Genomic DNA, 17,540 nt, shown 5'->3' with positions numbered 1-17,540 from the left:
GTTATTACAGAGCAGAGTTGTGATTTTCAGGTTATACTGACTTTGGTTCCCTTGATGCTGTTACAGGTTCATGAGAGCTTTAAGTTATGCATCATCTTTAGATAAAGAGGATTTATTAAGCCCTATTAACCAAAACACACTGCAGCGTTCTTCTTCTGTTCGTTCCATGGTGTCTAATGCTACTTACGGAAGTTCAGATGATTACATTGGGCTTGCTCTCCCCGTTGATATCAATGAAATATTTCAGGTATGTACACTGTGTTTGTCTAAATTTTCATGCAGAACAACATCAGAATAATGAATCTGAGATGACAGATTCCCTCATGTGAAATCACTTCATGTTCACGTGAGAGAATTTGGCATCTTAGATTCATTGTTCTAATGCAGGCATGTCCAACAGGTAGATCGCGACACCTGTGGTAGATCACTGGTAAATCACTGGCTCCCCCCAAAGAAGTTCAACAACTTTGACTCCCCTAAAGAAAGCTGAACAACATTGCCCTCACTGCACCCCTAAAATGGGGCTTTTCTCAACAACTTGGACCTGAACCCCCCAAAAAGGGGGTAGATCACTGCCAGTTTTAAACTCTGTGAGTAGATCACAGTCTCTTGGGAGTTGGCCACACCCCTGTTCTAATGAATATATCCTCTGGAAGCTACACTTACTCAGAGAAGGAATTGGCATGGAGTAATTTGCTTAACTTACTTGATCAACTCTAGCACGATTTTTTAAACCCTTATTTGAAGCCTAAATTCACATATTTACTGGTTATCCATTTATTTCCAAGTCAAAGCATTAGTCATCATCCTTAAAGCCCTATAAATGACTTAGGTCCAGGTAATTTTGGGACTGTTCTCTTCCAGACCACCAGATCAGTCTGCCCACTTAATAAGGAGACCTCCCTTTGTGAGGCAGATAATGTGTTTATGATTGGGTTTTACACGTTTCTATGTTTTATGAAAATGGGGGGGGGGTTTAATGTAGGCTGCTCTGAGTAGTGAATTCGCACTCAAATGCTTGGAAGAATGGCTATTTACCAAAAATAGAGGGCTTGTTCACGTTTCTAAAAACTCATCCGTATAATTTTTCACTTCAAATATTTCAGGTAAAGGAAACTCCTTATTTCCAGAAGAAGACCATGCCTTCACTTGACGAACGAGGCGCTAAAGTCTTTCCCCAAGATGCTGGAGGTACCTTTTCCTTTCCACTCTCTTTTGTTCTACAGTGGAGTCTTCACATTTTTTTGAGCCTGTGGGGTACCTTTTGGAATTTTGCCAGTGCCAATTTATTTTTTTGCACTGCTGACTAATTCTAAAGAGCGAAATAATTCCCCAAAAAGTCAGACACAGGGTTGAATGGCAAAAGCTGGTCTTCTGCCACACTTATCATTTATATTTCTTTTTCTGTCGTTTAATTGGAAGCCTCTCCAGGTGTGCCGAGTGGCTCTTCCGAGATGGTGAAGAGTCCCTTCCAGATGCTTCGCCAACAGATCAGTCTTACAGAGATAATGAACACTAGCCGCTCGGACGCTTCTCAGTTCCTTGAAAGTATGGAAGACACGGGGCTCCAAGAGCACACGGAAGAGAATTGCCTTTATTGTGTCTGCACGCACATTTTGGGCTACCAGCAAAACAAAGTGAATCCTTCCTATAGTCACACTGGTTAGTACAGCTGGACCTCTTTCAGTCAGAAGTCTAGCCATAGCTCCTATTCACATACAAGGATATGGAGACTTGCAGACCTGTTTTGAGCTTCTCATACATCATGAAATAACTTTCCAGAATGTTTCATAGTCCTGAGACCCAGAAACCTACACTGAAATTTAATGTAGGGTGTCATATTCTGCGGGAGTTAACATTGCTATGGTTCACAGTTATAATTTATATTACATTAAATTATCTCAGCTGAAATGAAGCTATGTATTTTTCTTCTTTGTAAACCACTCCGTATGTTTTTTCAGAATTTTCAGACATTCCTTATTCTGACTGGTGTGGAAAGCCCATGCACAATCACTTGGATGTGGTCCCCCATTCCTCAAAGTTTTCTGGGATTTCGGGATGCAGCGATGCTGTATCTCATGGCTCAACCAGTAGCACCAAGAGTACGGATATTGTGATAGGTAAGTGGTTTTGTCATAAGCATAACAACATGTGACTGTTTTCCTACCTCTGGTAAGAAGTCAAATATTTTCTTTAAGGCACTTGCAGCCTGATTCTGAACATTTTGCATGTTGGTATTGCATGAACATGCTCTTCATCTAACTCAACTTAGGACTGCAACCTTTATTAGGTTTTTCCTAACATTACAACTGCCAAGTAGTTGAAGGTGATGCCTGTTCTCTTAAGGGCCATTCAGCCAGCATTTTCCCACTTTGCCCAACTTGTGCTCACACCCTACACCTCTGTGCATGATGTTTTGGCTGACACAATTCCTTCATGTTGTCCTCTGTTTTCCACTATCTCCTTTATTGCATGTAGAAATGAAGGTCCAGACCAGGAGAATCTGTGTTTGTTTCTTCTTGCCCCTAGACGTTGACTCCATATGTAGTGTTGAGGCAAGGGAATAACATCTGAACGAGTCCTTGGCCTAATGGCAGGCATTGTAATGCATGTGTGGCACTTCTCAGTGAATACGCATGCAACTGCCTGCGATTTTGATTCTGAAAAATGTCCTTCCCCCTCAAGGTGTAAAGTCAATCCCGGATGATACCCCTGTATGCCGCATACTACTGAGAAAGGAAGTCTTGCGATTAGTGATCAACTTGAGCAGTTCAGTAGGAACTAAAGGACATGAAACAGGTCTCTTGACGTAAGTAGCACTCTCTTCTCACTCTCTTTCTGCAAATAGTCTGTCAGCAGTGGATGAGGGAGGCAGAGGAAAGGGGGATAGATGTTGTCATGGATCAGTATTGATCCAGAGCCAATTCCAACAGCCTTTACCAAAGGTGTCATGGGCTTTGAAGACACTCAAACTCAGGATGCAAGGGAGAAACATGCAAAGAGGAAGGCACACTTGGCAAATCCACACTGTGATCAACTCCTGCCCGGAAACCAATGTTCCCCACTGTGGAAGGACATGTGGATCCCAAATTGGCCTCCACAGTCACTTACGGATTCATTGTTAAAACCGTGTTTATGGAAGACAATCTTACTCAGCTGTGAGTGATCGCCAAAGAAGAAGATAGTTAGCAGAGTAAAAACTTAAACACCTTGCAGGATTCCCAAAAAATAGACCAGAGGCAATTGTAGCTTTCCTGCTACTGGAGGCAAATGAGCATAAATGGTCACAAATCCAATACCTTCAGGATTGGCACTATCCATAAGAAATCCAGTTCCAGCAGACTTAACTTAAACTTACAATAACTTATAATAAGTCTAAACCTTAACACTAAGCATACTATGTACAGAACACCACACCAGAAGGAAGAGAGAGAGAGAAAGTGAAACCCAGGCTCCTTGATGTTACGAAAAAGGAGCAATGCAGCAGCGAGCTCCAGATGGCTGGAAAGCCAAACAGGATGTTGATGTTTGGGACTGTACCGTGGGAACAAAGGAACAGTCTATTCAATGTACTGAGCACCGGATGTTAGCTCAGAGTGTCATCTGACCTGTACTGGAAGTACATGGGAGGAGTTATTCTCTCTCTGCTGTTGGTGTTAAGAGAGTGCAGACACGTTTCTCTGTACTGCTGGAAGGACAGAAATAAAGGCATGTAAATACATTTCTGTCTGTCTCTCTCCCCTCCCTGGGGATGGCAGGGGAGGAGTGGTGTGTTCTTCTCACGTTAGAGGAGGATCGCCGATTGAGATCTCGCCTGATCTTGCCGGGAGTCGCAGACGGGGAGGTCAACAAGGAACTCAAGCCGGGTGCCTGGAGAGTGGCCAATTCCTCTGACTAGGCTTGATTCCTACACTTCTGGCCTTACTTTTATAGTCATCATGACCTTGACTGAAAGAGATAACAGGACCAGTTTAAGCCAGCTGTACTCAGCCTCTCTGAAGGAATAGCCCAAACATCAGGAACCTTCTGCTTGTTTCTTTCACGCAGAGAAGCTTCCAGAACCCTCTTGAATTAATTAGAACAGGAAAGATCTCTACACATCAGATCAATACTTTCTGCACTAAGAAATGCAAACTGACAGATGTAGCCCCCTCAGGCTCCTCACTGATCCTTTGGAGTTGGGAAGAGTGGGGAGGAAGGATGAGGGTGAGCTTCTGGCATCATCAGCTCTTACCAAAGAGGACACAATGAGAATATGTTAGAAATCATTCATGCTGATTGGGGTGGAGGGAGTGGAGACTATCCCATTTGCCACTCTAGAATCATAGATGGGTTTGTAGGCCTTGACAATTGTGGCAAAGCCTTCCTTTGAGAGATGGCATTGAAACCGTGAGCCATCAGCCAATCTCTTAGCAAAGGTGGTTGCTGAACTTGGTTCTAGAGTTAATAAAATTACTTACCCATCATGGTTTCAGTAGCTGTATAGCCACCCAAGTGTGAGCTGTCAAGTTCATGCATTGTCTGTGGTAAGATTGTTGTTGGCGTGTTCGGTTCATATCAGATCTGCTTTTGACACAACAATGTCAGTGTAGCATCTGCAGCAGTTGAATCCAACATCTGGTAATGGGGATATGACCATCTTGGCAAAACTGTGTTCCTGCATTCATCACATGCTGCAGTAATTGTGAGCATATGCCCTTTGAGATTCGGATTAGACTCGTTTAAGCCTTTTCAGTTCCATATTTGCCTTTTCAGTCTGTATTTTTGTTCCTCTTTCACTTGAATTAAGATTCTTATGTCCTGAGATTTGTCTTCATAGATTTGCATGGAATATCAGATAACTGCCTCGGCTTCCTTTCCTAAAGGTTTATGGTATTAGGTTTTGATGGAACAGTTAAATCATGGTGCATGAATTGGTTTCTTTTTCTTTCTGATTAGAATTAAAGAGAAGTTTCCCCAAGCATTCGATGACATATGCCTTTACTCTGAAGTGTCCTACTTGCTAGCGCACTGTACATTTCGATTACCATCCCGAAGGTTCATACAAGAGCTCTTTCAAGATGTCCAGTTTTTACAAGTGAGTTGAAGTGAAATCTAGCTAATTCTTGATAGGCTTCTAATACGACTTTTGTCTTTTATGCTAATTTACTAACATTCTATCTCGTTACTTCCAGATGCACGAAGAAGCAGAAGCCGTACTAGCAACAAATCAGCAAACAGCTAACCCATCGGCTGAATCCTGACCCCTTGCTTTTTGTGGTGTGGTTAAATATGAAGTCGTCGGTAGCCTCGGATAATAACGTCTAATTGACTGGGCGAAGAGAAGAGGAGCATTCTGGGTACAAGTAACAGAACCTCTCCTCCATGGAACTTGCTTTCCCATCCATCCATCTGAGCCCCCTGGGAATTGTTAAAACAATGAAAGTAGCAAGTACCAAGATATGCAAGGAGAAAGAAGCACTGAACACTTGCACAGGTTTTCATTTCACTTATTTTGAAACGCAGCATCGTAATAATAGAGGACAGCGTGCAGGGACGTGTTGTACATGGTTGGGTTTTTTTTACTTCCGTTCAGGACAGAGAGTGATGCCTTTTAAACCCTGGATCTCGGAGCACCTAAGGCTCTATCTCCATTGTCACCAATGGAGCTGCTCGGACTGTGGACGTCAGGGGATTAATGATGGCTTTCTGTGATATTTTTCCTAATCTTTGTGAAACACTACTTGGAGAATTTCTGATCTCTGAGAGAGGAAGAGGATCCTTAGTAACTTGGGGTAGTCTTAAGTTATTTTATTGTTACAACAGCAAAAATCCTTATTTGTGTTAGCAGTCGGTCTAGTTTTGTTGCAGTTACATGTGATAATGTGTTAACTGAATCAATTAAGGAACTTCACTACAGTTTGATTTTTTAAAAAAAGAACAAATCATTTCTCAGACCCCTGGGATCAGAATTTCCCTGTACATATAATAATGCATGTTGTTCGGTCGGGTTTTCTACATTAATGCTCATCTAGTATGTAAATTGTCTAAATGTAAACCTTTTAACAAGCATGACTTCCATCAAATAAGGGTGCATACTTTATCAAGAAAAACTAGGAAATATCTACCCATTGCTGCTTTTGATCAGGAAAGAGGCAAGAAAAAAAAATACCACATTCCATGTCTTTAATTTTTCTCCTTACCGCTTAGCTTTGATTATACATGTGAAAAGTTAATTGCAAGATAATACCGGTAATGGTAGTGAAAAGCCTTAAAGGTGCAATGCAGAAATGAACACTCCTTTGCTTTAATCCATTGTTCTTTCACAGATCCTTTGCACAGATGATATGATGGTGATAATATATAGGTCAGTTCTCCCCACACCCTTAATGCGATTCCTAAATTTCTAGAAGTGCAGACTTGAAACGCGTGCATATTGTCCCCAGACCGAAAGCCCCCCCCCCCCCAGAATCAAATAACTTGATATATGCAAACCTGTACATACAAATGCCCAACCACTTTCATTACAAAAGACTGACTGTAGTGGATTGAGGTTACTCTGTAATTTCTTGTGTATGAAAATAGTACAGCGGGACTGTACTGGCAATCATATTATGTCCAGCCACCCCCCCCCCCATTAAACAAATTCAAAGATTTGCTTATCAAGGTGTAATTAGCTCAGTTTTGCATATTCCTTACCGCAGCTTAATCAGTGCGCTAATTCTTTTTGTGGTAGGATTTTGTTCCACGTTATAGAACGTTAAGAATATTTGAATTTTTCATTACGCAATCCAATCTTGGTTAGGCTGCCTCCACTGCCATTCCAAAAAGATGGTTTTGCTCCACAACACAGGGAAGACTGCAAAAGTTAAAAGCCAAACCACCTCTAAGAGTTCTGCTTTCCTTAGTAGGAGACTGGCAAATGCTTACAGCCGACACTTTTTTGTCAAGCTCCTTTTTGCAGTTCCTCGTGAGCCCTTCTTTCACTTAGGCTCCTTGCCCTTCCTGTACAGGGCAGATGGAAGAACGAGCAGTTCTTGACCTCTGGAAGTTTTGGATGCACAGCACCCGAATCCGCTTCTTTTTTTCTCCTCCCACATTCACCACGGTGGCTCCTCTGAGAGCATCTTCCCCATCGCACTATGGCTTAATTTTGCCAAAGCCTCTTTCTCCTGGCTCGATGAGCTCAGTGTTCAACTCCAGCTTCCGTGTTTTCCTTGCATTGTCTACACTGCCATTCTAACCTGCCATTGGGGAACAAGTAATTTTAAAGGAACAGGAGTTGTCTTGGTGGCGTGCTCATCTTCACCTCTTCTGACTTGATGATGACTTTGGTTTCAAGGAATGCGACACTGGGTGGGGTTGCGGGGCATGTAGAGGTTTTGAGACCTTCTTTCACATACGATGATGGCAGTGGGGGGGAGGTTGGTGGTGGGAATAAGAATACGTTACCAGGTTTTTGAAGTTACTTTCCCCCCATTTGTTGCCTTGTTAACTGGAAGGTGACAGGAAGGAGCAGAGGGCCTGTAGAGGCAGTTGTTACCTCCCCACCCTTTAACCAGATGTCTTATTTTCCTTGAGTTGTAGAGGAATGTTTGGTGTGGCAGTGGAGGTTCCTTCTAGGAGTTGGCCATTTCCCCCTTCCTATAGTATTACTTGTTAAAACTGCTTTCATCGGGTCATGTGGCCTTCACTATAATTTAATTGGTAGAACCCTTTTAGGCCTATGTAAATGGAGGGTTCCCAGCAAAATTAGTTCCCTCAGGTTTTTTTCCATTTCAATCAAAGCTCTTTGGAACAAGTGGGTGGGGGGCTTCAGCTGAATTAATGTCTACCTATTAACCACATGGAATCCATTAATCTTATCCGCCAGTATTTACAGATATATCGTTTGGGCTTAAATACAACTCCTTTGCAAAACCAAAATGCTAGCTACAGTAGACCAAATAGTGGTGTAAACCCCAAAGGAGTGATGTAGTACTCACAGTTAAAACAGGACAAAAAAACCCCTGATCTAATACAGTAGTAGTGAACACTACCTCAGTTAGGATAGAGTAATTAAGACCTATAGATTGCTGACTCCAGCTGGAGTTAATTCATGAACTCTAGTTTACATTTCTGCTTCCAAGACAAAAGGTAGCTGAGGCTTTTTTAAAAAAATAAAAAATAAATAAATCTATATTTAACAAAATAAATTGTTCAGGTGGTTAGGCTTTCCAACCCAGCTCTTAAAGAAGGGGCGTGAAAAATGAATAGGGAAAATTAAACAGCAAACTTGGATTGCAGCATCTACACCCAGAAAATTCACCACTGCCTTTAAGTTCAAAGAACTCTGACTTCCATCCTGACCATCACCAAGAAAACTGCAAAGTAACATCAAGTGAATTTTTCAAATAAATTTAAGGAAAGAAAACATATTTCCGTAAGTGTTGAGGATGTAATAATGTCAGTACTGAGTGTTTCATATATGATACCTTGCGTTTACTTTAATTTGTCAATTAATTTGATGTGGCAGAATATATTCTGGAGTGTAACACAATGGGTTTTCATTGAAAAGCTGTGTTTTGAATTGAGTACTCCTTGGCCAGTCACAGTAGCATCTCATTCGGTTGTGTACTTGGACGACCTTTAATCCATCAAGCCAAATGCAAAAGCCCTGAATTGTGAACTGCCGGCTGTTTGACAACCTCATAAGTCTCAGAGATACAGAAAAATCAGAGGGCGGCTGTATATACCTGGTCGGTTGCATTTGGCTTGGAGGATCACAAATTCTACAGGGTAGCCTTAGGTGCTCCTGAACAGGAATTGGGCACCAAGCCAAACCATAGGAAACGTCCCCAGAAAAGGAAAATACAATGGCACTTGAGGAAACCCAGCATCACAGTTTGAATTATGTGGGTGGTGCGGACCATGCCCCCATACTATGTCCCACTGTTGCTTTTGCAGAGGGATGGGAACTGCGGGATTGGCTCAGTGACTTCTGAGAGATCAGTGCATCCGATCCCTGTAGAAACCCTTGTGCTAAAGATCCCCTTTCTGACATTGCGAGGTATGTCACAAAGGAGATTCTAAGTGCTTCAGAATGGACCCTTCCAGTGCATGGGGGACTTGTTTAGATGCATCTATCTCACTCTCATGCACACACACTGTCCTGCCCTACTTACTGCAGTAAAAGTTGGACGGAAGGGATTTTAAACAAGGATCCCAAAGTTCTCCAGGTCTTTTAGAGGGAAAGGGGAGCATGTAGTATTCCAAAAAGCTGCATTTGACAGAACACTTTTAATTGACATCCTTTTTCTGCTTTTGTTCAGTGCATTCCAAATATAACTCTGTAGGAGTTCTGTTTTCCCCACGACAGATAAGTTAAGGATTAGATATTGGCTGTGACGCAGACTGTTAGATCTGAGTACCTCAAGTTCAGCACCTCCATTAATACATATGGCAGCAGCCTGATTGTATGATAGGCATAGAAAACCTTTAGCTGTTATTAATTCTCTATGTCTTTAAGAGGTCTGATCATCAGACAAAGAAGTGTTAGCCCCTTGCAATATAGGTTTGGATTCCGAGTTGGTCCTCTGCTCACATAAGCAGGGTGATTTCTGCCAGTTCCCTCTCCATTTGCCAGTGGCTCCCCCTTCTAGTCCCAAAGGCCCCTCCAACTCCCAGGAACAAATTTTTTGAAGGGGCAAAGGGAAGCTGGAGTCAGGAAAGCTCAGATCTTTGAACTCAGTCCACAAAAGATCCAAGTCACATTGTCAGATGTGTGCCAAAAGGCCCATACAGTCCTAAAAAGACCTTGTTCATAATATCCGCCATATAGGCTGCTGCTGCTAATTAGGCACCATCGGTTTTCATTCCTCTAGAATATTTTCAGTATTCTAGAAAACGGGTCAACGCGTTCAGAAGTTTGCTTTATCCGACACATTCTAGAATACATGCCAGGCGGCAGAGAATGTCCTTCAGTAACTCTTTGAATAGCAGTATAAGGAAGAAATAAGATTCTGGAAGCATTTTGGTGGCAGCTCAGCTGCTTGCGTTTCTGGCAGCACTCTCTATATAAAGATTTTGCAAAGCTGATGCCCCACTTGTGAAGTGAATGTAAGTTTCAGAGGGCATGGGGTCCGACCCAAAGAGAGGCACTTCTAAATTTAGGGCTTAATTCTGGCTGAATATTGCCTTAAACATATTGATCCTTTTTCTTTTTTGCTTTTAATAGGAAAAGAAAATTCTTATTTTGAGATTGCCTTCTGTAACAATCCTTGTTACCACACCCTTCTGCTTGCCCTCCTGTGCAGAAAAATGTGACCGTGCAGATGGGCATGTGTTTTCCAGTTAAATGTACCTCACTATTAAATGCTGGCTAGCGGTGATGGGAACATGATAGAATCCCTACTAGAAATTTTCCTTTTCTAGAAATGGCAACAGCCCTGTCTTTGTTTTTTGTTTTGTTTTTAGACTTCTCAGCACAAACATCCAGATTTGCTATGTAATTATCATTTTTTAATTCAGTCAAGAATGTGGTTTTTATTTGGATTTTTTTCTTTTGTAAAATAGTTGGATAGCGATGCCACAGCATGCAGAAATTGCACTTTTTTTGCTTGACCTGCTTGTATAAAATAGACACTATTTAATTTGAAAAAATGTAATTTATGCCAAAAAAAGAGAAGAGCGAGAGAACTTGCCATTCTGCCACTGCATAGGTTAGATTAGCACAAAACGCAAGAAGTTTTGAGGGGGAGGGGCAGTATTTTGTAGGTGTAATTTGTGGGCGGGGGGCGGGGAGATGTGCTTCAATAGTGGCTGCCAATAACCCAAACTATGTGTGATGTTAGAGATTATGTAAATTAATCATTCTGAGGAGTGGTAGAAGAGAGTATGAAAAACTTCAAAGCTCATTGTCTCCACCCCATGTGGTCATATTTCCTCTTTTTTTTTTTCAGTTGACAAGCTGCTACATATTTGGAAGTTATATTGTTTGTAGGTCACTGAATGGACATTGAAATCTGATTTATATTGTATACCTGTAACATAGAAAGAAAGAAAAAGTATTTATATATTTTCTGTATGAATATTTCATTGAGCTGTGTATAATTTTGAAGAGGCTTTGTCCCCAATTGGATCTGCCCATCTGGATTCTTGATCTCTTTTTTGTTTCTCTTTCCTTTTTTGGATTTTTGTTTTGTTTTGTTTTGTACAGTGTGTACAGTTCACATCTATGAACATTAAAAGCCTCCTGAAGCATTATCTTATCAAAGGGATGCATTGTTAATAAAATGGACTTTGAACTTGCTCTCTTAAAGTAAAACGCCTGATGTTTCACCATCTCCGAGCCCCTCTGCACCGTTTGGTGCTGCTGGGTACCAAGCCAATCACCTTACTGCAAATTTAAATAAATATTCCTTTCATTTTTGCAACTCAGGTTTGCCACTGAATTGAGACATTAGCCCTATTCAGATGTTTGCCTGCCAATGCGTGGAGGAAAGTGGTGGAGGGTGGCAGGTCCTGTCTGTGTCCCTGCTCCCTTGTAATTCTAATTTCATTGAACAACCAAGTAGAGTTGTTGATGTTTAGCATTTGTCTTGTCTTTTGACCTTTTATTCGCTGTGGCTTTCTCCCTTCACCCTTCATTTTTAGTTTTGTTTTAAAACTGACCTGGAGTTTTCCTTTTGCCCACTAGGGGGCATTGTAACCTAATACTACGCAACTGACTTACCTGGGAGTCAGACCCAGTGGTCCATCTAGTTCAGTGTTAACCACACTGGCAGACAGCAGCCGCTCAGGATCTCAGGCAGGGGCCTCTCCCTATCTGGAGTTGCCAAGGGTTGAACATTGGTCCAGATGCTCTACTACCCCTGAGCCACGACCACTTCAGCTGTAGCTGGGATAATGAATTAGGAAACTGAAGATATTCGCAGGTCCTGCTTTTTATAAGCACAATGCATTTCCAGGAAATCCAGGTTCATTAGGTGAGCGTTCATGTTCTAATGCAGGATTTGTTTGATCTCTCTCTCCTCCCTCTACATGGTTTCTTTTTGAAATCGCTACAGCCAAAGGGAATAGCAGGTTTGTCAGACCTCTCGTGCTCACTGATAGGTCCAACTTTTCCTTCTCTATGATTTGTCTGATCTTGGTCCCCACTCACTCTCTTTCCCTTTGGTTTCTGTTCAAAAATGGTCGATGGCGACCCACAAAGCACACAAAAAAGCAAGGAAGTCGACTGTACAGATAAGTGAATCTGTGGAGTGTATACCAAGGTTTGGGCATAATTCTTTAAGTGCAGATTGGTGAATTTTCAGTTAGCGGGACCTGCGTGGACAGTAGTATGAAAGTTCTTTATCTGAACCTTGTGCCAGTAGCTTCCAGCAGTATGGAGGTCGGAAGAGCAAGAGTAGTCAACATGGTGCCCTCTAGATAGGTTGCAACTATCCAGAACGCGGCAGCTAGACTGATGACTGGGAGCGGCTGCCGAGACCATATAACGGCAGACTTGAAAGACCTACATTGGCTCCCAGTACGTTTCCGAGCACAATTCAAAGTGTTGGTGTTGACCTTTAAAGCCCTAAATGGCCTTGGCCCAGTATACCTGAAGGAGCGTCTCCACCCCCATCGTTCTACCCAGACACTGAGGTCCAGCGCCGAGGGCCTTCTGGCGGTTCCCTCACTGCAAGAAGCCAAGTTACAGGAAACCAGGCAGAGGGCTTTCTCGGTAGTGGCGCCCTCCCTGTGGAACGCCCTCCCACCAGATGTCAAAGAGAACAACAATAACCAGACTTTTAGAAGACATCTGAAGGCAGCCCTGTTTAGGGAAGCTTTTGATGTTTGATGTATTACAGTATTTTAATATTTTTTTGGAAGCCGCCCAGAGTGGCTGGGGAAACCCAACCAGATGGGCGGGGTATAAATTATTATTATTATTATTATTATTATTATTATTATTATTATTATTATTATTGCAACTCCCATCATCCCACACCATTGGTCTCCAGGCTGGCTGGGGCTAATGACAGCAGCATTCCAACAGCTGGAAGGGCAGGCATTTTTGTTTTGTTCCTTTCAAAACGAAAAGCGTCCTGGAGAGGCTATGACTTGGGCAAGAAAAGTAGCTGGTGAGAGGAGCCAATTAGATGAGCATTTCCTGCGGAAAGCCATCTAATTTGATTTTAATTTGACCCTGACTTGTTTTTTAGGAGGCAATATAATTATTGCGTGATTTTCTACCACAGTTATTGATTTGATGTCAGCCGCCCTGAGCCCAGTTTCAGCCAGGGAGGGAGGGATACAAATAAAACTTACTTACTTACTTACTTACTTACATATTTATGTGAGCCTAGGGACACGGGTGGTGCTGTGGGTTAAACCACAGAGCCTAGGACTTGCCGATCAGAAGGTCGGCGGTTTGAATCCCCGCGATAGGGTGAGCTCCCGTTGCTCGGTCCCTGCTCCTGCCAACCTAGCAGTTAGAAAGCACACCAAAGTGCAAGTAGATAAATAGGTACCACTCTGGTGGGAAGGTAAACGGTGTTTCCATGCGCTGCTCTGGTTCGCCAGAAGCGGCTTAGATGCTGGCCACATGACCCGGAAGCTGTACGCCGGCTCACTCGGCCAATAAAGCAAGATGAGCGTCACAACCCCAGATTCGGCCACGACTGGACCTAATGGTCAGGGGTCCCTTTACCTTTACCTATTAGACTCCTCAGGAACCAAAAGATTGCCCACTCAGTGTCACTTCGCTCTTGAATTTTATGGGCATTTTCTTGCAACACATGGAAAAGTGCTTTTGAAACTATTGAGGAGTTCTCAAAGAGTTTCAAAAGCAACTCAAGTGGAAAGCATTTGAAGACCTGCAGGCTCCAGTAGAACGGTCCGCGATCTAAGTCAACATTTAAAGAAATCCCAAATGGTATTATTTAAATGCAAAGAAAGCAGTAAGGCGCAACTTGGTTCTGGACTGAATTTAATTGGGAAACATACAGTATGACTGGACCAGCCTTGTTGAAAAGTTGCAAGCATTTCCAGCTGAATTCCTTAGAAACGTGCATGCTTTTTGTGGAATTCAAGCTTGCGCTATGTTGAAAGTTCTGTCTGTGCAAGCATGTCAGTTTACCAGATGGAACAATTCCCCCTTCCATCCTCCATTGCGTGTTCTAGGGGGTCTCACAACCCCCCCCCCAAGCCAATACAGGGGGAGCACACGGGAAAGCCGTGTTGCGCATGTGGAAGGCTTTGCCTTCTGCTGATGGCGTTCATTAGGCAAATCTTGACCTAAGAATGGTACACCTTTTAAAAATATTATTTTATTTTTACCCTGCTCTTCCACCCCCCAGAAGACTCCCAAACTGGCATACAAATATCAGTGCAAAGGGATTCTCTTCTCTCTGTGTAAAAGACACAACACAAAAGGAAAAGGGACTGGGAGGGAGGAGGGGACGAGCATACGATCCGCCTTCCCTTAGTGGCTCCTCAGATGGTTCCTGCCACCATTCCTCTGCCTTCAGCCAGTCCTTGACAGCAGCTTTAGGAAAAGCCACAATCTCAAGCCAGCTCCATGCGATGACTTGACACAGAGTGCCCTGGGATCCATAGGATCCAAAACTTCTCCATTCCCCTAACTGGATCAGCCTCAAAACCATACCAGATTGAAAATTAAGCCATACCATGCTTAATTTCCCTGCCTTTGTGCTCAGTAGGAATTAAGGGTGAAATGGAAGAGAAAATGAAGAAAAAGTTGCTTCTTTCCACACTGACCAAAAGGAGCCAGCAGGGGCCTGGGTGCAGCAGAGTAACCGCCACCAAATCTCTCTCTGCCGTACCGTAAGTTCGTGGCCTAAATGTGTGAACCAAGCCGAAAGCAGAAGAAAGAGCACTTTGCAAATTCTTCCACCGAGATGCACTGTCCCCATTTGCACTATGAGGAGAAGTGTTTGTAAGGATCACCACCTCTGTTTGTTTCCACATTAGGTAAAAAAGATAAAGGACCCCCGGACGGTTAAGTCCAGTCAAATGCGACTATGGGGTTGCGGTGCTCCTCTCCCTTTCAGGCCAAGGGAGCCGGCGTTTGTCCACAGGCAGCTTTCCTGGTCATGTGGCCAGCAGGACTAAACTGCATCCACCTGTTTGGCTTCAGTGGCTAGGATATTGATCTAGAAGCAGCTCCTGTACAGAGCTCAACAGTGTATAGCAGTTAAACACACCATTTCATCATCTGATCCAGGTGTGCTTGCTTTGGACTCTTGGGGCAGCTGGGGTTTGTAAACCAGTGGCTGGCTGGGTTCAATAGAATCCACACTGAGAGGCACTTCTGTTTGAGAGAGAGAGTCTAAATCGCCTTGACTCGTTCCTGGCGGGTGGCTGATAGCGGTGCTTCCAAAACCAAAGCGCTCGAGCGGCTGGTAAGATGTCAAAGGTAAGTTGGGTTTCTTGCTTGCTGCCTTTTGTGACAGTAGAGTCTCGCAACCTTGTAGTTTAAAGTAGCTCCAATTTTCCACAAAAATTGGAAGTGGAGGCTGCTTGCTGACAGGACCTGGACACGTTCCTATCAGCTGTAATTTGCTGGGAGGGGTCTCGCTTATTTCCATGGGTCCGGACTTCACCTGTGGAATCTACAGAAAGCAAGAAAATTAAAACCAGACTCATAAAGCTGAAGATAAAGAGCACTCCCTAAAAAAGAATGGGCTGGATCCAGACTAAAGTGTTCTCCAGCCACTCCTTCCATTTCTGTGGTAGATGAGCATGAATTTAAAACATTTGTTCCCCCTCCATTCTCATTACCTTCCAACTCATGGAGGGCAACTTGCTCAGGCCGCTTCCTGCAGTCAAGAAGGTTCCTTGTGCATTTTAAGGTAAAGGGACCCCTGACCATTAGGTCCAGTCGTGACAGACTCTGAGGTTGCGGCGCTCATCTCGCTTTACTGGCTGAGGGAGCCGGCGTACAGCTTCCAGATCATGTGGCCAGCATGACTAAGCCACTTCTGGCGAACCAGAGCAACGCACAGAAACGCTGTTTACCTTCCCGCCAGAGCGGTACCCATTTATCTACTTGTACTTGGACGTGCTTTTGAACTGCTAGGTTGGCAGGAGAAGGGACCGAGCAACGGGAGCTCACCCTGTCATGGGGATTCGAACCACCGATCTTCTGATTGGCAAGTCCTAGGCTCTGTGGTTTAACCCACAGTGCCACCCGCGTCCCTCTTGTGCATTTTAGAACTCTGGAAAATCAGAGTTCAGGGAAGCATGTAGGGCAAAAGGAACACTGGGCTAGCATATTTGTTTCTAGAGCCCCACACACTATTGCCCAACACACTCGGAACAGTTAGGCATGTTTGAGTCCAGCTGGATGTGATATCAGTGGGACTTAACATGACTTAACTCTCATTGGATTTCCATTAAGTAAGAATGGTTGATGAAAATCTTGGAATATGCAGAGATGGCAAAATTGATGGCACTGACAAAAGGTATGATTTTAGAATCTTTTAAAGAAGACTGAAAAACCTTTTCTAGTCTATATAAAAAGTGATTTCCCATACGTTAAGACCACAGTGGAGTTTGAAGTGTTTCTTAAAATGCAATTGTATGTAATTTGGGTTAGAAACATCAGTATTGGGTGAGGGGGAAGTCCCTAGTTTTGTTGAATTGGAATATAATTGTTGAGTAACAAATGTAACTTTCTGTATGGAAAAAAGAATAAAATATTATTATTGTTTTAAAAATTCAATTAAACAAAAGCACGACCAGCTTATGGCTTGTAGCCAACTAAAGGGTAACACCAACACAATGACTTTTAGCTGTGCAATGTAACTCCTTGCTCTAAATCTGCTCTGGGGCTTTGGGGGGGAACCCTGGAACAGATTTAGGGGCACGATGGGCAAAGAGTCACATTGCACACTGTCAGAGCTGCCCGAGGTCCCAGCTCACAGAGGACCAACGCTGCTTCGTTGTTTAGTATAAAAGTCTTTATTGAAGTTCAGTTTCACTTCCACAGCCGCAGCGTGCAGCACTACGTCTCAAACTTTAGACCGCCAAAGCTCCGTCTGAATCTCCTCCCCCCTGACACCAGTTTAAGACATCTAGCCTTGCTCCACCTCTTCCTTTGTTCTTTCCTCCTCTGGGTCCGCCTGCCCGTCGGGGTCTCGCCCTTCCTAGACTCTTCTGACGCTGAGTCCCCTGACTCTTCCCCCTCCCTCCGTCGGGCTTTAGGACCTGGCTCCCAATCCGGGTTTCCTGCTGCACATTTGAACTTGGCGCGCGCGCCCAGCGCGCCTGCACATTTGAACTTGGCGCGCGCGCCCAGCCTCCCACTTTCCTTCTGACCGTTACACTGCTGTCACTGCTCCCTCCTTCGGGGAGGCTAGCTGGACCTGACCTCCCCTCCGTTTCCCCACTTTCCGATGGGGGCGTGGTCAGCCCTGACTCATCTTCTCTCCCCGCTGGAGGAGAGGCTGGTCCTGACACATGTGACTCTTCCCCCCCACTGCGCTCTGGTGGGGGAGCTGGTCCTGATCCCCCACTGCTGCCTTGGGAGTCCCCGCTGGCCCCTTGCTTCTGGTGCGTCCCCCCTGGGACCC

At 43.8% G+C, this 17,540-nt stretch overlaps 2 protein-coding genes across 4 annotated transcripts in view; one reads left to right on the top strand and one right to left on the bottom strand.

Moving 5' to 3' along the window:
• Positions 1 to 11,269, top strand: part of RICTOR (RPTOR independent companion of MTOR complex 2) — a 60,152-nt gene extending 48,883 nt beyond the window's left edge. For all 3 annotated transcript variants that reach the window (XM_053407648.1, XM_053407646.1, XM_053407645.1), the window contains 7 exons: positions 67 to 247; positions 1,107 to 1,191; positions 1,423 to 1,662; positions 1,962 to 2,120; positions 2,686 to 2,809; positions 4,939 to 5,077; positions 5,175 to 11,269. In XM_053407648.1, coding sequence (XP_053263623.1) covers positions 67 to 247; positions 1,107 to 1,191; positions 1,423 to 1,662; positions 1,962 to 2,120; positions 2,686 to 2,809; positions 4,939 to 5,077; positions 5,175 to 5,243 — 997 coding nt within the window. In that variant the 3' untranslated portion in view covers positions 5,244 to 11,269. The remainder of the gene's footprint in view (positions 1 to 66; positions 248 to 1,106; positions 1,192 to 1,422; positions 1,663 to 1,961; positions 2,121 to 2,685; positions 2,810 to 4,938; positions 5,078 to 5,174) is intronic.
• Positions 11,270 to 13,916: 2,647 nt separating this feature from the next.
• Positions 13,917 to 17,540, bottom strand: part of OSMR (oncostatin M receptor) — a 39,430-nt gene continuing 35,806 nt past the window's right edge. The window contains exon 17 of the mRNA XM_053408452.1: positions 13,917 to 15,578. Coding sequence (XP_053264427.1) covers positions 15,144 to 15,578 — 435 coding nt within the window. The 3' untranslated portion in view covers positions 13,917 to 15,143. The remainder of the gene's footprint in view (positions 15,579 to 17,540) is intronic.

Source organism: Podarcis raffonei, chromosome 11, assembly GCF_027172205.1.
Source record: "Podarcis raffonei isolate rPodRaf1 chromosome 11, rPodRaf1.pri, whole genome shotgun sequence".
NCBI classification, from domain to species: Eukaryota; Metazoa; Chordata; class Lepidosauria; order Squamata; family Lacertidae; genus Podarcis; species Podarcis raffonei.
The sequence above is the reverse complement of the archived record's forward strand: the minus strand, read 5'-3'. Positions and strand labels throughout refer to the sequence as shown.